The 26,153-nt window shown below is 46.5% G+C and overlaps 1 protein-coding gene across 1 annotated transcript in view; it reads left to right on the forward strand.

Annotated features, from left to right (window-relative positions):
* Window positions 1-26,153, forward strand: part of RBM44 (RNA binding motif protein 44) — a gene marked incomplete at its 5' end in the record, with an annotated part of 455,780 nt that overhangs the window by 223,002 nt on the left and 206,625 nt on the right. The window contains one exon of the mRNA XM_082260160.1: window positions 24,410-25,535. Coding sequence (XP_082116286.1) covers window positions 24,410-25,535 — 1,126 coding nt within the window. The remainder of the gene's footprint in view (window positions 1-24,409; window positions 25,536-26,153) is intronic.

A 26,153-nucleotide genomic window follows, 5' to 3' on the forward strand; every position in this document is an offset into this window, starting at 1 on the left:
ATGTCCCTCTTCCCGACAATGGGAACAAATCAACCTTCTGGTCCTCTCCTGTGGGATGGGTCTTCCAGGCTGCTCTCGCCAAACATTAGCAGTAGTCCCGATAATACCTCTAGTTGCTCTTTGGTCCCTCTCTCCACCCCCATCCCTTGATGCAGTCTTACCCATAGTTGGGAAGGGTCTGGCCTTGGGGTGAAAAGTCTATGCGTCTCTGGGAAAAGAGGTCAAATTCTCTGTTGTTAGGTACCTTTCAACCAGGTCTACTAGTTTTTCTGCGGTTTCCGGACCACCATGGCTCACCCATTTCTGCAGGGTGTTAGGAAGAGAGCTAAGAAATTTGTCCATGACTACTCGTTCCAAAATTTTTGGTCCGGACAGAATTTCTGGCTGCAGCCATTTCCTAGCCAAATGGATGAGGTCATACATCTGCGACCGAGGTGGCTTCCTCAGCTGATAACTCTAATTGGGGACCCGCTGAGCACGGACATCCAAGGTTACCCCAAAACATGCCAATATTTCCTCTTTTAATCGATCATAGTTTTTTGCATCTGCATGCTCCAAATCAAAATATGCCTTTTGGGCTTCTCCAGATAATAGGGGGGCCACTAGTCCAGCCCACTGTTCTTTAGGCCAACGCTCTTTCTCCGCTGTTCTTTCAAACGTGGTCAGAAACATCTCAGGGTCATCATCTGCAGTCATCTTTGGCAATAAATGGCTTACCCGAAAAGTCAGTATGTTCCTAGCCTGACTGCCAGCCTCGATCTGCTGTCTCTGAAGCTGTTTCACGATGGCCTCCATTTGCTGCTGGTGTCTGTTCCAGGCCTGCAATGCTCTCTTGGTGAGCCTGTTGTTAAGCTGCAAGGCTCCGCTGAAAACCCGCATTTGTCTGCTGTTATGGAAAAAAGTGAGGTAAGATGGCGCTGCCTGGTTGGATACAAGTGGTATAGGGAGAGGTTAAATTAATTGTCACTGGGTAAAGTGCTAGTGTGCGTGTTTAGATAATCACATGCAATCCACAATAAAAAGCATAAATATTTAAAGGGGTGAAAAATGTCAAAGGTAAACTGATTAGAGTGTACTCTCACTAGATATGTGCTCAAAGTGATGTGTGCAATAAATAAATAAATGGGCAAAAACCTGTGTACCAGTGAGAGAATTAAAATAATGGTAATGATCACAAAATTAAAGGATATAATCCTTTGTAATCTGATTAAAATGTGCTCTCACTAGATGTGTGCTCAAAGTGATATGTGCAATAAATAAATTAATAAATTGATGGGCAAAAACCTGTGTGCCCGTGAAAGAATTGGAATAATGGTAATGATCACAAAATTAAAAGATATAATAATCCAACAGAAGAAATAAGCAGTCCATACAGTGCTATGCAATTTAAAAAATAAAAAAATGTGATGATCCAACAAAAGGTGATAAACAGTCTTTTAAGGTGCTGTAAGGTTTAATATACTGCCATCTTGTGGTCATTTCGGTTACTGCATCTTTTTCAGTGTTCCCTCCTATTCTATGATGTATTTCCCCTTCCTGTTTAGTTAGTGTGGTAGGAGAAAATAAAGTACTGAGTGCAGAACCACGTCGTGTCTGTGGAGTTTATCAATGGTAGCAGAGGATGGTTTCCAACTATAGAGTACCACCTAAGTTTGACGTATCAGGGTATACGAGTGCTGGAGTGCTGGAAAAATGAAATTAGTATTTGGAAACTTGTTACGGATTTGGACAAGAAGAAGCAGGCACTGGCGGTGGTGTTAGGGCTCGAGGGGCGAGCCAGAGAGACCGCTTTGGAAATACCCGCGAGCGATCTGAATGAAGACAATGGTATGGAAACCTTGTTAGCTAAGCTGGACTCTGTATTCTTGAGAGAAGAAAAAGACTGCGCTTATGAAGCGTACTCTCATTTCGACTCGATTTCCAAAGACAGCGCGATGTCCATGGCAGACTACATCATAGACTTTGAGCAGAGATACAACCGCATGAAGAAATACAACATGACCTTGCCTGACGCTGTGTTAGCGTTTAAACTACTGGACACGGCTTGTCTTGAAGAGAAGAGTAGGCAGCTAGCACTTACAGCGTGCACGGATTTAACATTTGCATCCATGAAGTCAGCGTTAAAACGGATTTTCGGAGGAAAAACCAGTGGAGCAAGTGGAGGCAGCTTGACTCAAGATGCGGCGTTTTTCACGGAGCAGAGGCCACCAGGTAAATTCAGACGGAACAACAGCCAGTCACAGAATAGACTGTGGCAGCCACAGCAAGGTACAAACCCGCTCGACAAATATGGTAAGCGAACAAAATGCGTAATTTGTCAGAGCACGTACCATTGGGCCAAAGACTGTCCTCATCAGAGAAATGAAGTAAAGCTAGCAGAAGATGAAAATGTCGAAGAGTGTAACATTACACTGTTTACAAAAGTTATGACGGACTCGGAGATCTTCCTAACTGAATCACTGGGATCAGCTATCATTGACACAGCATGCACACGTACTGTTTGTGGTGAAAAGTGGCTGGATAGTTACATGAAAGACCTGAGCCAAAGCCAAATAAACAAACTGATGCAAACAGAATCTTCAAGCTGTAGACCTTTCAGATTTGGTGATGGTCAGGTGGTACACTCCTACAGAAAGGTAAAGCTTCCCGCTAAGATCGGACCAACAAAATGTCACATTGAAACGGAAGTTGTTCCTGTTGATATCCTTTTACTGCTGAGCAAAATGGCTCTAAAGAGAGCAGGAACTGTTTTAGACATGGAGAATGACAAAGTTGTCATGTTCAAGCAACCAGTGCCTCTTGAGCTCACTAGTTCGGGACACTACTGTGTCGACATTAGAGATGGTAATACTGAAGTGGACACCAATGAAAGTGAAGTTCTTGTCATCACAGCAGAGATATCTACAAAAGAGAAGCGTAAAATTCTCCTGAAGCTTCACAGTTTGGCCATGCCTCTGCAGACCGGCTGCAGAGGCTTATCCTCAGCTCTGGAAATACTGACAAAGACTATCCAGTTATTCTGCAAGAGATTATCCGTGACTGTGAGGTATGTCAAAGATATAATAGGACCAAGCCCAGGCCTGCTGTGGGTTTGCCTTTAGCCTCAGAGTACAATGAGACGGTGGCAATGGATTTACATGAGCTGGAACCTGGAATATGGTACATCATCGACCATTTCACACGCTTCAGCGGTGGAAACATTGTGAGAACAAAGAGAGCCTCTGAAATTGTCAACTCTTTCATTCACTCGTGGATAAGTGTTCATGGTGCCCCAAAACGGATATACACTGACAACGGTGGTGAGTTCAATAATGAGGAGATAAGAGAGATGGCAGAAAAATTCAACATTGAGATGAAGACCACAGCGGCATACAGTCCTTGGAGCAATGGGCTGCTGGAGAGACACAACATGACTCTGACTGAGATTCTTCTGAAGGTGAAAAGGGAAAACGGGTGTGGCTGGCAGACTGCTCTAGACTGGGCTTTAATGGCCAAGAACATTATGATTAATGTGCATGGTTATAGTTCACACCAGCTGGTGTTTGGTCACAGTCCTAATCTTCCCTCCATTTTGGTTAATAAACTGCCTGCTCTAGAAGGCACTTCTATGAGTACTAGAGTAGGACAGCACCTAGCAGCATTGCATGCTTCCAGAAGAGCATTTACAGAGGTGGAATGCTCAAAGAATAAAAAAAGCATTACGAAAGCAGCTTAGGCCTACAGATGAAAAGTATGAGACAGGAGACAGAGTGTACTACAAACGAGCAGACAGTACAGAGTGGAAAGGTCCTGCTGTAGTTATCGGTCAAGATGGCTCTGTAGTGTTTGTCAGACATGGTGGTATCCTTGTCAGAGTACACCAGTCCAGGCTGAATAAAGTTAATGCACAGGATGGGGATACACTTGTACTACCTGATATTCCTTGAGATAGTATAGAAAAAGAAAATGTAATCCACACTGATATGTCAGAAAATTCAGATGATGAAATGAGTGTTAATAGAGAAGTGCAAATCCATGAAAACACAGAAAGAGATGATAGAGAAGATGTGAGACAAACTAATGAGAGGGATGCTACGAATACAGTGGGTTCCACGGGTGTTAAACTGAAAACAGGTCAGACAGTGACATTTACAAACAGAAATGATGAGATAAAACACACGGCCAGAGTTTTAGGCAGAGCAGGGAAAGCAAAAGGGCAATATAGAAACTGGTACAATGTGCAGTATCTTGAACCAAATGGCAACGAGGGTCAAAAGGAAGCTTTAGACATGTCACAAGTTGATGATCTTCTCACTGAATGTGAGAACACCGATGGCGATGTACTTATTACCAAAGACATCTCTTTTGATGCTGCTAAACAGCAAGAGATTGACAACTGGCAAAATAATGTTTACGAAGAAGTCACAGACAAAGGTCAGAAATGTATCTCTACTAGATGGGTCTGTTGTCAAAATAATGTTTACGAAGAAGTCACAGACAAAGGTCAGAAATGTATCTCTACTAGATGGGTCTGTACGTTAAAGGAAACTTCTAGTGGTGTTGTTCCCAAAGCCCGAAGTCAATATGCATGAATTACAGAAAGATTCTCCCACATGTGCATCAGAATCACTCAGGCTCCTGTTAGCTGTTATTTGTCAAAACAAATGGCGAGTGAACTCTTTGGATATTAAGTCTGCTTTTTTGCAGGGAATGGAACTCTCAAGAGACATTTACATTCGTCCCCCACCAGAAGCGAGTGTGGACAATGTGTTGTGGAAACTAAAGAAATGTGTGTATGGACTTGCAGATGCTTCCCTCTACTGGTACAACAAGGTCAAAGAACTCATGCTGAAAAGTGGGGGTAAAATGTCACGGGTTGATCCTGCAGTGTTTTATTGGCAGAATGAGCAGTCTGAGGTAACAGGAGTACTGACATGCCATGTGGATGATTTTTTTTGGGCAGGTTCAGAGCATTTTGTAACCAATGTCATCCCTGTGCTTAAATCTGCATTTCACGTGGGTCGTGAAGAGTGTGAGAGTTTTTCATATGTGGGGATGAACATTGCTACTGTGGGTGGTGTAGTACAGGTGCATCAGCACAGTTATATTGAAAACCTACAACCAATTCATTTGCAGGCAACACGTGCTGTACAGAGAGAGGCCCCACTGAATGAGAAAGAAAGAGAACAACTCAGATCCAAAATAGGACAGGTTCTGTGGGTTGCTAAACAAACAAGACCAGATGTTATGTTTGACACATGTAGCCTAGCATCCAACATTAAGAATGCTACTGTTCAGTCCATACATGAAGTGAACAAAGTGCTCCGTAAACTTAAGTCAGCGAAGGTAACACTTAAGTTTCAATACTTGGGTAACAGTGAGGATTTGAGTTTGGTAGTATTCAGTGATGCTTCACTGGGCAATCTTCCAGATGGAGGTACACAGGGTGGGGCTTTAATTGCCCTCATGGAAAAATCAGGAAAGTTCTCCCCACTGTTTTGGCAATCTAAAAAATCAGACGTGTGGTAAGAAGCACACTGGCAGGAGAAACCCTTGCCATGTCAGATGGTATTGACAATGCTATGTTCTTGGCTATGCTCTACTCTGAACTCACTACTGGTAAAGCTGATCTTAATGTTCTTCCTCTTATCTGTGTTACTGATAACCATTCCCTGTTTGACGCTCTTAAGTCTACAAAACGGGTCACAGAGAAGAGACTAAGATTAGAAATAAGCGGTGTCAAAGAGCTCATACATGCTAATAAAATCAAAGAAGTGCGTTGGTCAACAGCCAAGTCACAACTTGCTGACTGTTTGACAAAAAAAGGTGCTTCCGCTCTTATGCTTCTTAAAGCGCTGTATGAGGGTGTATGGAAATTGTAAAATCTGGTCCATTGAGCATATATCTTGGTATTTTTATTTTGTTTGTTTAAATACGCAAACTCACTTGAATGCTACTGTGTTCTGAAAATCATTTTTGTGTGACAATGTTTGTCAAACTCACCCGTTCTTTTTTTTATCTTAAGAAGAGAGTGAGATTGTTAACTTCATGTACAAGGGATATAGTTGTTTAATATACTGCCATCTTGTGGTCATTTCGGTTACTGCATCTTTTTCAGTGTTCCCTCCTATTCTATGATGTATTTCCCCTTCCTGTTTAGTTAGTGTGGTAGGAGAAAATAAAGTACTGAGTGCAGAACCACGTCGTGTCTGTGGAGTTTATCAGGTATATCAATCAATAAGTGGAGTTTATCAGGTATATCAATCAATCGGAAATTATGTAACCACGCACGACGCGTTTCGTCAGAGCTGACGTCATCAGGTGCGTACCTGATGACGTCAGCTCTGACGAAATGCGGCGTGCGTGGTTACGTCATTTCCGCCCCACTGGAACGCAGATCTGGTCGCTGACACGCATAGCATCCCGAAAGTAGCCGCCAACGAGGGACTCGCGGCCCCTACTGCTCTGGATGCCCGTTTACCGCTGTATTTATGTAAGTACCTGATTTTAACTTATATAATAAAGATTTTTTTTTTTAAACGGTACATCACTATATGAGACTTCTCCTTGCATATCATCAAGGGATACACCTATCGTTTGAGGAAAGGGAATACGAGGCTTCATTGCCCAGGTGAAGGAGATACCTTCCCCCAAGAGCCCCATACACAGAAATTGCTGGATAGAGGATATCACCCCAAGGCACATTACCCCTGTAGGGGTACATATTTCTGGTGAGTGCGGGAGATATTGGAGGGGTGCACTGGTTTTCTCAACCATCACCCAGCACTCGGATCACCCGGATTATCACCTCCTAAAATTGATTGATACACCTGCTTCACCTTACAGCACCTTAAAAGACTGTTTATCACCTTTTGTTGGATCATCACATTTTTTATTTTTTAAATTGCATAGCACTGTATGGACTACTTATTTCTTCTGTTGGATTATTATATCTTTTAATTTTGTGATCATTACCATTATTCCAATTCTTTCACGGGCATACAGGTTTTTGCCCATCAATTTATTCATTTATTTATTGCACATATCACTTTGAGCACACATCTAGTGAGAGCACATTTTAATCAGATTACAAAGGATTATATCCTTTAATTTTGTGATCATTACCATTATTTTAATTCTCTCACTGGTACACAGGTTTTTGCCCATTTATTTATTTATTTATTTATTGCACACATCACTTTGAGCACATATCTAGTGAGAGTACACTCTAATCAGTTTACCTTTGACATTTTTCACCCTTTTAAATATTTATGCTTTTTATTGTGGATTGCATGTGATTATCTAAACACGCACACTAGCACTTGACCCAGTGACAATTAATTTAACCTCTCCCTATACCACTTGTATCCAACCAGGCAGCGCCATCTTACCTCACTTTTTTCCATATTTACTGATATAGCCTTCGGACTATATTTTGAGGTTGGCTGCAGCCCACTCCTTTGTCCATAAGCGTGGAATTTTTCTACCCTTTATTTGTCTGCTGTTGATTTGCATTTGCCTGCTGTTGATTTGCATTTGCTATAGCCAGTTGTTTCAGTATCTCCTCCATTTTGGGTTTTACTTTAACTGCCCGCGGCACTCCACCATGTGTAAGTGGCTAGCTCGGTAGCGGGTGTGGGTGACCCCTTGGGTGGGTTCGGTACACAGAGAGACAGCCGAGGAGTGGTTGAAAACAACGGTCTATGGTTTATTCTTCCAATTTGCTGGAAACAAGTGCAAGCATCCAAACAGCATAAATCAAACAAACATAAAATAAACCCTGGCCACTTGGGGCATCTACCTTCACAACACAGGAACCTACCTATGGTGTCTGTCCCAACCTACTGCTGGGCAGACACTGCTGGTTATACAGCAGAAGACCAATAGTCTATTTGTTTTCTTTTCACACAGAAAAAGTCAACACCACCTCACCTTCAGACGTCTCTCAGCTCACTGCTCTCCTTAACGCACAAAGCCTCAGGATGCAGCAATCAGTAGTCATCCTCTGGATAACTTAGAGGCCTTAATTGCCTCATTCTGAATAGCTGAAGCTTTCCAACGTCCTTAAACCTTTCTGGCTACCTCTGCAGCCGACACCTGATAGTAATTGGTGAATTGTCTAAACAAGGCAGAAATGTATCTATCGTCTGTGACAACACCCACAGATTTACCTGACTTCCTGTCACAGTAGCTTGGCTCAAGTATGGGAATCAACTGCTGAAATCTTGAGTCAATGGCTGGTTATCTGTGACAATCATCTCTGTGATTACTCTGTCTAGCAGTTGGGATCTTCCATCTTAATCTAGACAGTGACGTGTTTTTTTTCACAAACATATCTGTTATTGTTGCCTGGGATAGTGGAGGAGGTATTGAATCAAAATAACACTGATATTCATTTTGTTTTTCCTGTGCTGCATGATACAATTCAATATCATGAACTCTTAGCTGGGCCCAAAGATTTGACGTATTTTTGTTTTTTGCAGTTACTGATCTCATGCTTATGTTGTTTGTACATGTGTTGCACACTGCTGCTTTTCCTGGAGAAGGTTGAGACGAGAAATAGTCCCAGACCAAACTTTTTTACTTTTTTCTCCTCATCCATCTCCATTTCAATTTGAAAGACACAAGAAAGATTAAGAAAATGGCTTGCTGAAGTTGCAGCTGCTGGTGGCACTGGCACCCTGTCATGGGTTGGTGGCTGATGCCTGGCAGTGTGGGTGGTTACTTGCTGGCACCCTGTTGTGGGGTTGGTGGCTGACACTTGGCAGTGTGGGTTGCTTGCTGGCACCCTGTTGTGGGGTTGGTGGCTGACACTTGGCAGTGTAGGTTGCTTGCTGGCACCCTGTTGTAGGTTGGTGGTTGACGCCTGGCAGTGTGGGTTGCTTGTTGGCACCATGTTGTGGGTTGGTGGCTGACGCCTGGCAGTGTGGGTTGGCTTCTGGCACCCTGTTGTGGATTGGTGGCTGATGCCTGGCAGTGTGGATTGGTGACTTACGCCTGGCAGTGTGGGTTGCTTGTTGGCACCATGTTGTGGGTTGGTGGCTGACGCCTGGCAGTGTGGGTTGGCTTCTGGCACCCTGTTGTGGATTGGTGGCTGATGCCTGGCAGTGTGGATTGGTGGCTTACGCCTGGCAGTGTGGGTTGCTTGTTGGCACCATGTTGCAAGTTGGTGGCTGACCCCTGGCAGTGTGGGTTGCTTGCTGGCACCCTGTTGTGGGTTGGTGGCTGACACCTGGCAGTGTGGTTTGGTGGCTGATGCCTGGCCTTGTGGGTGATTGTTTGCTGGCACCTTGTTGTGGCTTGGTGTCACCCTGTTGTGGGTGGCTTGCTTGCCGCAACACTGTGGTGGGTGGGTGGCTTGGTGTCACCCTGTTATGGGTGGCCGGCTTGCTGGAACACTGTGGTGGGTGGCTGGCTTGGGGTAACCCTGTTGTGGGTGGCTGGATTGCTGAAACACTGTGGTGGGTGATTAGAGAAATGTATAATCAAGCGCCTTGGATGTCAACTTTGGATAAAATTCAGGACAATTCACATATAGGATCACTCTACATATAAATGGGGTTAACGGAAAATGCTGCTGGTTAACTGTAGATATACTACATATATAAAGACCAGAGAATAAAACTAGCGCAAATTCTGTTTAGACCCAACTCTAGCAAAAATAATTATTTGGATGGACTAAAAATGTAATTCTTTAAAGTGCTAGTGCAAGATATGATGCTATCTCTATATTTGATGTGGAGATTGTACTAGGAACAAAAGGCAAAAGCTACCAATAGGTTTGGTAAAGTGTAAGAAAAAAATGACAAAAAATATAAAAGCAGTCCTGCACGCTGGAAAATATGTAATAAAGTGCAAATATATACTGTAAACCTAGACTCCTAGTGATAAGCCCCCAATGACATATGTAGAATGATATATATCAATGTAATGGTAGACCAAATATACTATTTTGAGATCTATTGTGCAAATATAGCGAAAATTCAGCAAAACTTCAATAAGTGTGCTTAATTGAAATAAGTCAACTAGATGGCAGTTGTATAACAAAATAAATTAAAATGACTATAGTGCATAAATCTATGAAGTAACTTATATAAAAAATTGACCTTGAACCAATATGCAAAAAAAAAATAAAATACTGAATTAGTTCAGTCCCATAATCAGTCCATATAATGCTAAAAAAAGTTTTCAGTGATAGTCTGTGCAAATGTGCAAAAAGTGCTAATATAAATCACAAAGTGCTCTTGGTGTCCACACGTGGAGATCCCACCATCCGTGCAGGCTTTCTCTCTAAATTAACTCACCAGAACTTTAGCTGGTAAAACCAGCAATCTCGCTTTTGACAAACTCCACTCTTGATTGTATAAGGCCTCCACAGAACTCTAGCTGGTATCAATCTTGCTTGATGGTATCATCCACTAGGGAAAATACTCCCACAGATAGGGAGATTATATTGAGGAGAAGGAGAAAAACAGATCCAACATAGCGTAACTCCGTTACAATATAACCAAGTTTATTTACATAAATAGTTAGACTCACATAACATTGTGTCAACCTGACACTAGGATTCCCGGCATGTAAAAGAATTGTAGTAAGAACTCCCTGCCGTCTCCAGCCCTGGTGTCATGCTTGCTGTTTGCGGTGTCTTTCTCACAGCATCCTAAGCCCAGCCCTACTAGTTTCGGCACGCTGACGTCTTCACGGAGCGGCAGGATACCACCCACTGTGGTGGGTGGCTGGCTGGGTTGGTGTCACCCTGTTCTGGGTGGCTGACTTGCAGCAACACTGTGGTGGCTGGCTTGGTGTCACCCTGTTATGGGTGGCTGGCTTGCAGGAGCACTGTGGTGGCGGCTGGCTTGGTGTCACCCTGTTCTGGATGGCTAGCTTGCTGGAACACTGTGGTGGGTGGCTGGCTGGCTTGGGGTCACCCTGTTGTGGGTGGCTTGCTTGCTGGAACACCGTGGTGTGTGGCTTGCTTGCTTTAACACTGTGGTGGGTGGGTGGCTTGCTTGCTGTAACACTGTGGTGGGTGGGTGGCTTGCTTGCTGTAACACTGTGGTGGGTGGCTTGCTTGCTGTAACACTGTGGTGGGTGGCTTGCTTGCTGTAACACTGTGGTGGGTGGCTTGCTTGCTGTAACACTGTGGTGGGTGGCTTGCTTGCTGTAACACTGTGGTGGGTGGCTGGCTACTTGGAACACTGTGGTGGGTGGCTGGCTTGCTGGAACACTGTGGTGGCTGGCTTGCTGGAACACTGTGGTGGGTGGGTGGCTGGCTTGCTGGAACACTGTGGTGTTGTGGGTGGCTTGCTTGCTGGAACACTGTGGTGGGTGTCTGGCTTGCTTGGAACACTGGTGGGTGGCTGGCTTGCTTGGAACACTGTGGTGGGTGGCTGGCTTGCTGGAACACTGTGGTGGGTGGCTTGCTTGGGGTCACCCTGTTGAGTGGGTGCCTGGCTTGGTGTCACGGTGGCTGGCTTGGTGTCATCTGGGTGACTGGTTTGCTTGCTCTCTGGAACCCTGTTGTGGGCTGGGTGGCTGGATGCTGTCCGGCTGGCACCCTGGCCTGTTCTGTTGTTGAAGGTCAGATGGCTGGCAGCTGGCACCCTGCGGTGGGTGGCTAAGGCCAGGGCCTGTGGATGGATGGATGGCTGGCACTGTGACCGGACCAGACTGCAGCTGGCTGTACACGAGGCTATCTGAGGTGTGGGAGGCAGTCTTAAGGCAATGAACATGTGCAGTGCACGGTGAAATGGCGTCTCGTGTGGGCCGCGCAGGTGTGGGAGACGGTGTTATAAGGCAGAACGTGTGCATGCAACATACGCAATGACGTCACGATAATATCGGCAATATCGGTAAATGCAAGGGCCGATTCTGATATATCTGGGAAAGTGCATAAACCTAGCAGGGCTCTTTCCTCAATGCCAATTGAAGCAATATTTACTGTGCATAGCGATTACCGGTAAACTGACACTGGGAGACATAAATAAATGTAACAAAAAATACATCCTAAAGAAACGTCCACATAAATATTAATACAATTTCCACAACAGCCCCTCCTCTTTGTCATACGCTCCCATGTGTCCCTTAATGAATCTTCTTTTTACAAATAAACAGAACAGTTCTTCTCACGATAAAACCAAACCATTTCAAAAAGTTTAAAAAAAAGAAAAAAAGATAACGGGTAAAAACAATCCATCGAAAGGAAACACTGGGGTTCCGCTCTTTGGGAGGCGACTTCAGAGGGAGGACATGAGATGATGGGATGCGTTGATCAGCGGTCGGGCTGGGGTCCTTGGCGTCGCATGCAGGGGCAGGATCTTGGGGCATCTTGTCTCAGCAATCAGGACGAGGTCATCTGCTCGGGCTTTGGTGACTCGGTCGACCAGACAACAGGATCATTTCACCACGGCGTATAGAAGGAATAGAAAAAAGAACAACATAAGTATATACACTCCTATTTCCTCCAACCAAGATCCAATGGAGAACAAAAATAATCCCCAAAACCTCCCAAAGCTTTAAAAAAATTCCAACCCTTGCTAGCTAAAGCTCTGGCTTTGCCTTGCAATGAAGTTACCTTATCCATATGGGCCTGGACCTTATCACTGGTGTCTGCTATGCAGGTACAGCAGTCTTCCCCTATGAATTTACAGAAACCCCCCTTGGGAAAAGACCCCGGAGATTGACTGCTTTACCTGTCCCACCGGTTTTAGATCCTACACATCTAGTTCTGGTGCCAAAACTAAAGTTAAAGCCCATCTGTGGACTACTGAATTGTCCCTATACCCAAATTGGATTGACCTGCAAAGAACAGGAGCCAGAGCTAACATTAAAACTATAACTGATGTTACCCTCTAGGAATGTGTCATTAAATTCTGTGGATAAGTGTCTCTTTCTTGTCTTCATGCCAATACGAACGTCTGCCATTGCTGGGGTGTAATAGCTAGGTGGGTGTTTTGAGCACACCCAGCAATTAGACCTGTTTGCTGCCTTGGCCAGCTGAAGATGCATTACTCTGGCTAAAATACACTAAGCTACATATGTAAATAAAAACAATACTCATTATAATTCTTGGATGGAGTTGAGCAGCTTTTTGCAGTGGCTGGCATGGATCCAGAGCTTCATGGAAGTCTGCCTTGTCAGCTGAACCTTGTATGGCTCGGAATACCTCCCCTCCACTCCCGTCCTTTGATGTTTCCTCACAACGACTCAGTCACCTGGTTGAATAGAATGTACACCGGTTATAGTGTCAGGGTCAGGGAGAGACTCCCGAACCCTATGATGGACCTTTTGGAGCTCTCTTTGCCGGGACTCCACCTAAACCAGTCAGCTGAGAATGTAAAGATGACAGCTCCTGAGGAAAGTACAATCCAGTCTCTGACTCCTAAACAAAACTTTGTAGGGCGATAACCCATGGATCATTCCTGATGGCGTAAAGAACAATGGAAAAACATTTGGGCAATGGCTTTTTCTATTCAGCCGTTCAACGTTACCGCTATGAATCCCTGAAGCGCCTTACATACCTCTACAAAGATCTTACCGGTGAAGTGTGATCCGCGATCCTACTCGATCGTTGCAGGCAGCCCCCCTGCAACAAGCTATCTCAGACAGGATCTTTTTCGTGGTGGCAGTGTCAATGGCATTGTGAACGGGCCAAGCCTCTGGCCACCCAGAAAACTTATCCAGACAGACCAAGTCACGCACGTATGTTCCGTTCTTTGGCAAAGTGATATAGTCTATCTGTATGCTCTGATAGGGATATTCCAGTTTGGGTGAATGCCTTCCCGGTACCATTACCGTTTTCAGCTGCAGTAGTAAGGCCAGGGCCAATCCAATGCTCCTCCACCTGTGCACACATTACCATCTTTGACTGATGCGCGGGGTAATGAACCGAGTGGGCCATCATTGGAAAATGTGATCTGGGTAAACACCATTTACCATCAAGACCCCAGGTGTCGTCTGGACCCTGTGTAGCCCCCGAGGCTTTCCATCTCCTCTGTTCCTGCATTTCCACTTTGAACTGCTGTTTCCTAAATTCCTCTAGCGACACGTTAGAGGGGATGGCTAGCATCAGGATCTCTGTCCCAGGGCTCAGAGCACCTGCCTTAGCAGCTCTATCTGCCAAGGCACTTCCATAGTCGTCTCAGTAGTATGAGCCTTTACCTTCATATTGGCTATCTCGTGTGGCAAGCAAAAGGCAATGAACAGTCTGTCTATTAACCCCGCGTGTTTCACCAGCTTCCCCAAACTAGTCTAGAACCCTCTTGCCTTCCAGACAGGACCACAATCCTGTGCCAACCCAAAAAGCCTATCTCGAATCTGTATAGAAATTGATCCTCTGATCTCTGTCTTACCATCTGGGTTGTAGTACCTGGAACCATCGAGAAAAAGGTTAGCGTCTGGAATAGGGGTCTCCTTCACCAGACTGACAGCCGCTGATTCCCACTCCATCAAAGAAAGGCAATTGTGGTGTTCCTACTAAAGTTGGAAATTGATGAGAGAGAGAGAGAAAGTTTGGAAAATTATATATGTCGGGCATCTGCGTTTTTCTTTGTTTTGCCGTGAACGAGGAGCATTATCAACTCTTTAGTGTTACACTTTGGTCTCTCCTCAGCTCCTCAGGTGTTCACAAAGGTTCTGGCCTTGCTTTATGGCAGAAGGGGTTTGCGGTACTGGGTTAGCTGGACGATCTGTTTCTGCGTTCAGTGTCCTCTTCGGCTCTAGAATCCGACTTGGACATTACCGTGCAAACTCTACAGGAGTTCGGATGTACACTGAATTTTCAGAAATCGGCTTTGACTCTGTCCACCAAACTGGACTACTTGGGTCTGGCGGTGGACTCGGCATTGGCCTGGGTGTTTCTTCCACAGGCGAAACTTCTGAAGCTACAGGATGCGATCGGCTACTGTTGGTCGTCGCTTAGGACTTGCATGCAAGTGTTGGGTCTGATGATTTCCAGCTTCAAGGCAGTTCCGTTTGCTCAGTTCCATACCAGACCGCTGCAGAAAGAGATTCTGGCCAAGTGGAACAAGGATCCGCTATCAAGCAATCTGATCTTGTTGAGTCGGGGTGCGAGGGGGTCTCTGCTATGGTGGCTCCGCTTTCCGGCGCTTCGCTTGGGAAAATCCTTTCTTCCCCTGTATTGGACTTTGATAACTACGGATGCCAGTTTGTCCGGGTGGGAGGTGTCTTAGAGTGTACTCGGCCCAAAGTGTTGGGTTCAAGAGGAGTCCTGTCTGCCGATCAACATCCTGAAGATTGGGACGATCAGGCTTTGCCTGTTCCTGGGGACTAATCGTCTGCAGGGACACCCTGGAAGGATTCAATCATACAATGCTATGGCTGTGGCATATGTCAATCAGGGGGGCACAAAAAGTGGCCTGGCAGCCCTTAAAGTGGCCGATATCATGAGGTTGGCAGAACGATAGGTTCCGACCCTCTGCTGTGCACATTCTGGGGGTAGAGAATTTGCAGGCAGACTATCTCAGTTGGCAGGTGTTGGACCTGGGAGAATAGCCTCTTCACCTGGAAATATTTCATCAACTGTGTCTTCAGTGGGGGACCCCCAATGTGGACCTGCTGGCCTCCCGTCTCAACAGGAAGGTGTCAAGTTCTCGGGATCCTCTGGCCGATGCCGCAGATGCCCTGATGGCTCCTTGGGGTCAGTATCGTCTGATTTACTCCTTTCCTCCAACAACTTCTGTCGAGGCGGCTACACAGAATCGAGGTAGAAGGGATTCCAGTCATTCTGGTGGCACCAGACTGGCCTCGCCGGTCTTGGTACGCAGGCCTGATGAGGCTGGTAGCAGACGTCCCTTGGAAACTTACTCTCAGGGAAGATCTTCTGTCTCAGGGACCAATATTCCATCCTGCTTTACGGTTGCTGGCTTTAACGGCCTGGCTATTGAAAGCCAGGTGCTGAAGAACAGAGGGCTGTCAGAGTCGGTGATCCCTACATTGTTAAAAGCTAGGAAATCTACTTCCAGGAAGGTTTGTCATCGCGTTTGGAAGGCATACATTACTTGGTGTGAGTCCTGCGGTGGGGAGTGTCTGTTGGAGTTTCTACAATTAGGTGTAGGTCAACGTTTGGCTTTTGGCACCATAAAGAGCCAGATTTCCGCCTTGACTATATTTTTCCAAAGGCCATTGGCGGCCAATTCCTTGGTTCACACTTTTGTGCAGGGAGTTCGCCATTTGGCTCTTCGGGTGCGATCCCTGGTGCCTCCGTAGGATCTAAATTTGGAACTGTCGGTGCTTCAAAAGCCCCCTTTTAAAAATATTTGAGAACTTCCTCTGCTCACTCTGTCGCAGAAGGTGGCTTTCTTAGTAGCTATTAATTCTGCACGTCGGTTGTCGGAGTTGGCTGAGTTGTCCTGTCGGTCGCCTTACCTGGTGATTCATAGTCACAAAGTGGTGTTGCGACCCCGTCAGGCTTTCCTTCCTAAGGTTGTCTCGAGCGTTTCATTTGAAGAAGGATATTGTCTTACCGTTCCTATGTCCTAAGCCTAAACATCCTAAGGAAATTGCCTTCCATTCCTTGGATGTGATAGGGGCGATTCGGGTGTACCTGGCAGTGACTGTACCGATTTGAAAATCCGATTCATAGTTTGTTCATACAGATGGACCTCGTAAGGGGCAGGCCTCGTCTGCTTCAACCATTTCCAAGTGGATGATGCAGACGGTGGTGCAGGCTTATTCCATCAAGGGTCAGGTTCCTCCTTTCCCTCTTAAAGCGCATTCTACAAGGGCACTTAGTGCCTCCTGGGCCTTCCGTCATCAGACGTCAGTAGTTCAGGTGTGCAAGGCGGTTATGTGGTCGTCTGTACACACATTCACAAAGTTTTATAAGGTGGATATGCTTGTATTTTCGAATGCGGCATATGACCGCAAAGTTTTACAGGCTACGGCTGCAGAGGCTTCCGCTTCCTGAGAAGGTACGTTTTTCCTGGTGGTGAGCTCCTGTTCTTAGTTGAGCTCTTGTTCCTAGTTGAGCTCCTGTTCTTAGTTGATCTCCTGTTTTTACCTGGTGGCTTTGTTTAGCCTTGTTGCGAATTCTGCGTATTGCTGTGATTTTTCCCACCCCTCATATTGACACTGCTTTGGGACATCCCAATGGTCTGAAGACGTGGAGCGGTGTCTGTCAGTGAACTAAAGAGAAAACTGGATTTTTGTCTTACCGTAAAATCCTTTTCTCTAAGGCTCACTGACAGGCACAGCACCCGCCCCTCTGTTGGGTTGTGTTATATGTTCTTCTGACACTGCTTGTTACAAACTGGAGTCTATAGTGATGCTATACCCTCTGGGACTGCCCTAGGGGCGTAACCAAAAAGGTTTCCACCTAGTCCTACTCCTGAAGAGATAGCAGCATACAGCCCAATGGTCTGAAGACATGGAGCTGTGTCCTTCAGTGAACCTCAGAGAAAAGGGTTTTACGGTAAGACAAAAATCACATCTCTCTTACGTCCTCTGACAGTCGCCGCCCCTCATTTTTTTTTTTTTTTTTTTACTTACTGTAAAATCCATTTCTCTGATGTTCATTGACGGACACAGCACCCACCCCTCTGTGGAGTCGGCTTTCTTCTGACACTGCTTGTAACAAAACGGAGTGCCTATAGCTGAGACTGGGAGTAAACCCTCTTGGACTGCCCCATAGGCGTAGTCAAGCTTTTTCCTGCCTAGTGTCCAACTCCTGTAGGGGGCAGTATAACCCAATGGTCAAGAAGATATGGAGCTGTCAGTCAATGAACATCAGAGAAATGCATTTTACGGTAAGCTAAAAATCACATTTCTCTTACGTCCTCTGACAGTCGCCGCCCCTCATATAGTCTTCACCAGTGGGTATTGACCTCTTATCCATAGGAGCAAGCTAGGCATAAGACTTGTTAAAAACAAAGTAATTTACATAGACACACCTGTAGGGGGCTGTCCCTCTGGTTCAATACCCCCCTGCTATCAGCATTCCCAACTCAGTTTGTCTTCTGCCTAGTTAGGGGTAAGATAGGCTATCCCTGTGCTGGAGCTACATGTGTCAGCCTTTCTTCTTTTTTATTACTTTATTTTAAGTATATTAAGTGTTTTTCTTGCACTACTAGCCTTTTATTTGTTCCTGCGCTTAGTTAGTCGGATCTTCGAAAGACTACAGCGTTTGCGCAGCTGGGAATCGGACTGATTGTCCTGGTGTCCCAGGATGGAGAATCTTATGGAATCCCAGCCCGCCATTGAGCGTTTAGCAGGCTATTCGTATGCCCTGGCCTCGCAAACGACCTGCCTCTGTCCTCAGGGGCAAAAGCCCGCGAGGTGGCCACCTCGCCAGGATGCCTCAAGAGCGGTTTTCCCGTGGGACGCATCCATCTGGGGTGGGATGCTCCCGTTGTTTGGAGGCGCCCACGCCACCATGGAATGGTAAGTACATTTCTTGTGGGGCCTCCGTCTGGGGATGACAGTTTGTTAGTGTCTGTGCTCTCCCCTCATGTCTGTGTCCGGGGCTCGCTCCCTCCCGGTCCCTGCGGGGGATTCAGTGAGCATAAACCGCTGTGTGGGGGTCCCTAACCCTGTCAGCACTGTGTGTGTGTGTATTATGGGGGTGCAGAAATGTCGGTGCTCCCCGCTGCGGTGAAAAACCGCGGGGCCGCCATTTTGGGTGTGGGCAGCTGCTCTAGCCTCAGTAAGGGCACTCAGCAGCATTTTGTATGTAGTGTTTTTGCGCCCTTCGGGCGCCATCTTGTGTGTGTCAAGGTTTTCTATTTGCACATGTTTGGCGGCCATTTTCCCGGAGCCTCCCATTGACTTCCATAGGCAACCATTTTTCGTTAGTCCGAATCTTGTTTAACCTTTAGCGATGTGACATCATTCCTTTCCTGCATACAGAGGATCGTTCAGCAGCGTGGTAACACTTCTGGGGGTCCTTTTTTGCTGTTTTTGGGGAATATTCCTTTGCTTTCTGTGCTTTTCCTAATCAGTGGGGTGCTTCAGTGTAATCCTTATTGCGGTGCATTGCGGTGGGTTCGCCGCGATCGCGACTTAAAGGGACAGCGCCAGAAAAGTTTATTCATGGAGTCCCAAGACAGCAAATTCCCCCCTGCCTTGGTGGATGATTCAGGTACTCCTGAATCTTCTCCTTCTATTACTGCTGCACTTGCGACTTTAGCTTCCAAGGTGGATTTATTTATGTTTATTTTCTAGAAAAAGGCTAGGTCTTCTCATTCCTCTGATTCTGAGTCTGATATGGTTGCCTTGGACAGTGTACCCCCTGAGGGGTCTCAGTTATCTCCATCGGATGGGGAGGCGGAGGATGAGGCTGGGGATGATTCCCCCACCAGGACGGCCAGAGAACGCGCGGTTATGTCTGCGCTTATTGTCAAGGATACACTACATTTAGAAGATGAGCCCACCCCGCCGGGTAAGCAGTCTTCCTTTGGGACTCGCAGGACCCAGAAGGCGGCACAAAAGCTTTCTTATCCCGCTGAGTTTCATGAAACAGTGAACGAACAATGGCACAATTTAAAACGCCCCTCTGTGGTACCAAAACGGTTTCAGTTCCGTTATCCCTTTGCGATTCCTACGGATTCACCCTGAACCGTGTCCCCTAAAGTGGATCACACTGTGTCCAGATTGAACAAGGCCACTCTCATGCCCGCGGAGGATTCTCCGGTGTTCAGGGACCCTACGGATAGGCGGGTAGAATCTCTTACTCGCCACGCTTATATGGTGGCGGGTTCGTTGATGAAACGTATTTTCGCCTCTGTCATGGTGTCTCAGGTGGTGGCAGACTGGGCCAAGGTGCTTAGACGCACCCTTGTGGCAGATTCCGCCCCTCCGACTACTTTGGAGATGGTGGATCAGATTATTCAGGCTGTTTTATACCTGTGTGACGCGGCCTTGGATGAGGCCCTTGGCCACGCAGCTGTCTGCTGTCGCGGTGCTCATCCGTCGTTTGGTATGGCTGAAGAGCTGGTCGGCTGACCAGACTTCCAGAAAGACGGTGTCTGACATTCCTTATGTGGGGAATCGTCTCTTTGTGGACTCCCTGGATTAACTGGTTAAGGGGGTCACTGGGCGCAAGAGCACTCTGCTGCCCCAGAATCCCAAGGATAAGTTTTTCCACAGCAAGCGGGGCCCTTCCTTTAAACCAAACCAGGGGCACAGGACAAGGGAAAGCCCTTTAAAGCGGGAAAGCCAAAGGCCGGCAATACTGGCACGGCGGGTCAGTCCGCCTCGATCTGAAGGGGCGCCCTCACCCATTCCAGGGGTGGGGGGACATCTGCGCGGTTTTCTAGAACATTGGCTGCTCCGGATTCCGGACAGGTGGGTTCAGGAAATCATTTGATCAGGTTACAAGATCGAATTCCTTTCCCGTCCAGCGGACAGATTCTTTCCCTCAAATCTTCATTTGACCCCAGATCGTTTACGAGATCTTCAACGGGCGGTTCAGGATCTTCTCGCCCAGGGGGTGATCGTCCCGGTGCCACTTGGGAAACATTTCGGGAGTTTTATTCAAATCTGTTTACTGTGCCCAGAAAGGAGGGCAAGGTGCGTCCGATTCTGGACTTGAAGGCTCTGAACCGCTTCGTGCGGGTTCAGAAATTCGGCATGGAATCCCTCCGTTCGATGGTTGCCTCCCTGAATCGGGTAGATTTCCTAGCTTCCATCGACCTCAAGGATGCATATTTACACATCCCCGTCTTCGAGGGTCATCAGAGGTACCTCCGATTCGCAATCGCGGAGGACCATTATCAATTTGTGGCGTTACCTTTCGGTCTCGCTTCGGCTCCAAGGGTTTTTACCAAAGTGCTGGCTCCTGTTCTGGCCCTGTTACAGGCACAATGGATTGCGATCTTGGGATATCTGGACGATCTCCTGTTAAGATCGAGTGCCAGCCCGAGTCTGTTGCGCGATCTTTCGACTACCGGTCAGACGCTCCAGTAATTCGGATAGACCATCAACGTTCAGAAGTCGACCTCCCTTACTTGGGAATGGACTCTGCCCAGGCAAAAGTCTTTCTGCCGGAGGACAAGCTCCGGACTCTTCAGGACGAGGTCAGGTCCCTCAGGGACTACTAATCCTCATCGCTCAGGACCTGCATGCGGTCCCTGGGGTTGATGGTGTCGGCCTTCGAGCCGATACCGTTTGCTCAGTTCCACACGCCATCTCTCCAAGCGGAGATTCGAGCAGGGTGGGACAGGTATCCTCAATCCTTTGATATCTTTGAGTCGCCACGTCAGAGAGGATCTTCTGTGGTGGCTCCAGTCTCTGGCTCTGACGGAGGGGAAATCCTTCCGCCCGTTGTTATGGACGGTGATCACCATGGACGCCAGCCTGTCGGGCTGGGGTGGCGTTCTGAGCATTCTGTCTGCCCAGGGCACTTGGTCGGAGGAGGAATCCTCCCTACCGATAAACGTCTTGGAACTGCGAGCAATCAGACTGTGCTTGCTCCGTTGGTCGGATCTTCTTCGGGGCCGCCCTGTACGGGTGCAGAAGGACAACGCCACTGCGGTGGCTTACATCAATCACCAAGGGGGCACCAGGAGTGCCTGGGCGGCTCAGGAAGTGACCTAAATTCTGTCTTGGGCCGAGACACACGTCCCGGCGATTTCAGCAGTTTACATTCCAGGTGTGGAGAATTGGCAGGCCGATTATCTGAGCCGCCAGACCCTGGACCAGGGGGAATGGTCCCTCCACCCGGAGGTGTTCCAGATGCTGTGTGCACGGTGGGGATCCCCAGATGTGGATCTGTTTGCATCTCGGCTAAACAACAAGGTAGGAAGGTTCATGTCAAGAACGCGCAATCCTCTGGCAGCCGCCTCGAACCCGTTAGTGGTGCCTTGGAATTAGTATCGTCTGATTTTATGACTCCCCCCCCCCCCCCCCCCCGATTCAGTTCTTGTCTAGGTTCCTTCGCAGGTTGGTCTCGGAACCGAAGTTGGTGATTCTGGTTGCACAGGACTGGCCGCGCCGGTCTTGGTACGCGGACATCATACAACTGGTCGTCGAGCCTCAATGGCGGCTCCCGTTACGAGACGATCTGCTGTCTCAGGGGCCGATATTCCATCCTGCTTTACGGTCGCTGGCTTTAACGGCATGGCTGTTGAAAGCCAGGTCTTGAGAGATCGGGGTCTCTCGTCGGCAGTCATTCCTACCTTGCTCAAGGCTAGGAAGGCCTCGTCCGGTAAGATCTACTACCGTACCTGGAAGGCTTATTTTTCCTGGTGGCATTCATCCTCGCTCCTTTTCGGTGGCGAGGGTGTTGGCCTTCCTACAATCTGGTGTGAATCAGCGTCTGGTGCTGACCACGATTAAGGGTCAGTTATCTGCGCTGGCAATCTTTTTCCAGCGCCCCTTGGCGGCAAATTTTTTGATACGCACCTTTATTCAAGGTGTGCGACATTTGGCTCCTCCTCGGAGAGCTCCTTTGCCTCCTTGGGACTTGAATTTGGTCCTGTCCATTTTGCAACGTCCTCCTTTCGAGAACATCAGGGAGATTTTTCTGCCTGTGCTGTCAGGGAAGGTTGCTTTTCTGGTGGCAATCACATCTGCCCGCAGAGTGTCAGAGTTGGCGGCCCTGTTTTGCCGTTCCTCTTACCTGGTTGTTCATAGAGATAAGGTGGTCTTGCGACCTAACCAATCTTTCCTTCCTGAGGTGGTTTCCGATTTTCACCTTAATGAGGATATTGTCTTACCTTCGCTGTGTGCGAATCCTAAGCATCCTAAGGAGTTTGCCTTGCATTCCTTGGATGTTGTCCGGGCGATCAGGGTTTACCTGTCATCCACTGAATCCTTCAGAAAATCGGATTCTCTTTTTGTCCTTCCTGAGGGTCCTCGGAAGGGTATGGCTGCGTCTGCGGCAACCATTTTAACATGGATCAGACAGACGATTGTACAGGCCTATTCGATTAAGGAATGGGTACCGCCCTTCCCTGTCAAGGTGCACTCTACCAGAGCGGTGAGTGCGTCATGGGCTTTCCGACACCAGGCTTCGGTGGCCCAGGTGTGTAAGGCGACGACTTGGTCGTCCGTGCACACTTTTTCCAAATTTTACAAACTTGATGTTTTGGCATCAGGAGATGCCTCCTTTGGCCGCAAAGTTCTGTGTGCGGCAGTACCTTGAAGGGGCCCTGGCGTTTGCTGGTCCCCGACTGTTGGGGTTGTTCCCCCTTTTTGTTTTTTGCTTTCCTGGGTTGTTTGCTCCTGTTGAGCTTTTCTGTTACCCAGAGGTTTTACCTTTCTGTTCAGATAAGGTTCCTTTCTCTGACCTGGGTGCTGCTTTGCCTTTGTGACGGTTGCGCTTCCCACCCCTCATGTCTACACTGCTTTGGGACATCCCAGTGGTGAAGACTATATGAGGGGCGGCGACTGTCAGAGGACGTAAGAGAAAACTGAATTTTTGTAAAATCTTACCGTAAAATTCCTTTTCTCTGAGTCCTCTGACAGTCGCTGCCCCCGCCCCTCTTGTGGGGTTTTTTGGACTTAAAGCGGTAGTATCATGCTTTTTTACACTTTTACCTACAGGTAAGCCTATAATAAGGCTTACCTGTAGGTACAAATAATATCTCCTAAACCGGCATGGTTTAGGAGATATTTACAGTGCATGCAGCCGCTCGCGCGAGCGGCGCATGCGCTCTGAAGGTCCGGGGGGACCTTCAATCTATTTGCCGGGAGCTTGCCGGAAAATCACTCCCGCGCGCATGCGCGGGAGTGACGTAATCGCGGCTCCGGCCAATCATCGCGCCGGAGCCGTCTCTTCCAGCCAATCACCGCGCCGGAGCCGCCGAACCCGGAAGAGACGGCGAGGGATCATGGCAGCGCCCGCAGCGATGTCGGGGCTTCGTTCTAAGGTAAGTAATACATAATGAGCTAGTATGCGATGCATACTAGCTCATTATGCCTTTGTCTTGCAGGTTTTTTTTTTTTTTTTTTTGATCTGTGGGTTTACAACCGCTTTAACTGCTTGCTACCAAATTGAGTTGGGAATGCTGATAGCAGGGGGGTATTGGACCAGAGGGACAGCCCCCTACAGGTGTGTCTATGTAAATTACTTTGTTTTTAACAAGTCTTATGCCTAGCTTGCTCCTATGGAAAAGAGGTCAATACCCATTGGTGAAGACTATATGAAGGGCGGCGACTGTCAGAGGACTCCGAGAAAGAAATTTTACGGTAAGATTTTACAAAAATTCTGTTTTTTTTTCCTCTTGGGCTCTGTTGGATTTGTGTTATAATTTTGAGGTCAGGAGTTAAGGTACCTGCAGTAAAATTTTCTGTTTCAGAGTCTCTACTGGTTGTAGTCATTCCATCTACATGGTGGGGATCAAATTATACAATTTGCAATGGCATATAGTGATTTCTAGAAAATCAGTTATGAAGTCTTGAAAATTACCAATTTTGAGTCTTGTTATTGTATGTGAAAAGTTACTAATTGTTTCCTTTTTTTCATCCAAAGTTATGCTGTCCTCGTCTTCACTTGCTCAGAAAAAGCTCAAGCAGTTGCGAAAGAAATGGATGGAAAGATGTTTTGTGGGAAAAAATTAAACGTTCGTGTTGTGAAGAATTCTATTCAGAATTTTCAGTTTGCCTCCCAAGAGATTAAAGTATTTTCTGCCACTTTATCTGAAGATAATACAAAGCTTGGCACTGATGAACCTCAAAATTGTAGTGTTCAAGCTCAACCAGAAGACGTGAGCACCTTCTCTAAACCTATCCCACACAGTGAAAGTCAAAGAACATCCAACTGCGAGAATAGGAATGTTTCAAACCTACCATGCGACAGAGCATCCTCCTTGGGCACAAGCCAACCCTTTTCATCTGCTTCAACTTACAGTACTTCTTCTGCCTTTGGTGGCATACCTCCATCTCAGTGGGCCACTCATGTACGTCCTGAAAACAGAGTGCCCTACAACAGCATAACAGGCCCACCATTTGTTCAATATTCTTACCCTTTGTATGCAATTCCTGTTGCCTCGCCTTTTTCTTTCCAAACTCCTGTGAACACTCCTATGTATAAGCCAAGTGTAAACTTGAATTCTAATGTCCAGTTTCTTTTTGGTAAGAATGTAGGCTTTGGAGTTCATCCACAACCAACTGAAAGAGATAGAGATAGAGTTCAAAACAATACCATCTCTGTAAGCTCCAGCACAAGAATGTCAAATAAGGATACCAATACTGTTACTCCCCTAACCAGAGAAACGCCTTTTCAGCCTGTTAAAGAACTTGCTTCCGTTCTAACCAAATCCAGTAAAAACAAAAGTGCTAACTCAGAATCTACAAGAACCACAGTAACATCTGTAGCATCCTGCATTTTGCCGATAACCACAACAACTGCTTGTAAAATGCCAGCAGCATCTGATAATTTGCTGCCTTTTGAAATAAAGACCACAGATAATTCAGGAAGAACCAGCTTTACACCTGGAGGTCCTTTGAGAACTCCAATGTTTGTCCCAGACAGTGTGACCATACCAAAAACCAATGAAAAAGACTATAGCACAGAAGCTACAAATACTAAGGATCCCATGACCCAGCCTTCAAACACTGGTCTTCAGCAAACTGGAGCACTTCCTTTGGAAAAAGTGGTAAGGTTTTTGTTGTATTCTTAAATCTAATAAGCAGAATAATGAAGTTAAATTGTCTCTCAAAAGGTCTGAGTTATGGATAACATTTTTGCAGCTTTCGTACTAAAGAGTTTAAGAGTTGTTTCTAATTTCTTCCAAGGATTACATTTTAACAATCCTGAGGTATTTTACGTCCACAGAAAGCGAAGAGCTTCAAAATTCTAGATTTTAAAGCAACTGACATTTTGCCCACTATCCTAGATTACATTTAAATGGTCTTATTGACACAGGGCTTCCCTAAAAAGAATATGACTTAGGTTAACTAATAAGACACCTGTCACTTTAGTTCCTCGGGACATAATGATATCTTTTTTTTAAACCCTATATATTATTAAGTTCTGCAGCTGATCAGTAGATAGAAGTTTTAAAAATAATGCAGCAACAGTAACATCTCAGAACATTAATTCCTAAAAAAAAACCACTAATCCTAATGAATCTAAAGATAAATACACATGAGTAAATAACATACTATCACGTCACATCAAAGGTCATATTGCATAAATCCGTATTTTAAATATAGATCAGGTCATCATTGATTTTTAAAAAGTATTAATTTATAGGAAAATTACTTGGACCCTT

The sequence above is a fragment of the Pelophylax lessonae genome, assembly GCF_965119305.1.
Source record: "Pelophylax lessonae genome assembly, chromosome: 6".
NCBI classification, from domain to species: domain Eukaryota; kingdom Metazoa; phylum Chordata; class Amphibia; order Anura; family Ranidae; genus Pelophylax; species Pelophylax lessonae.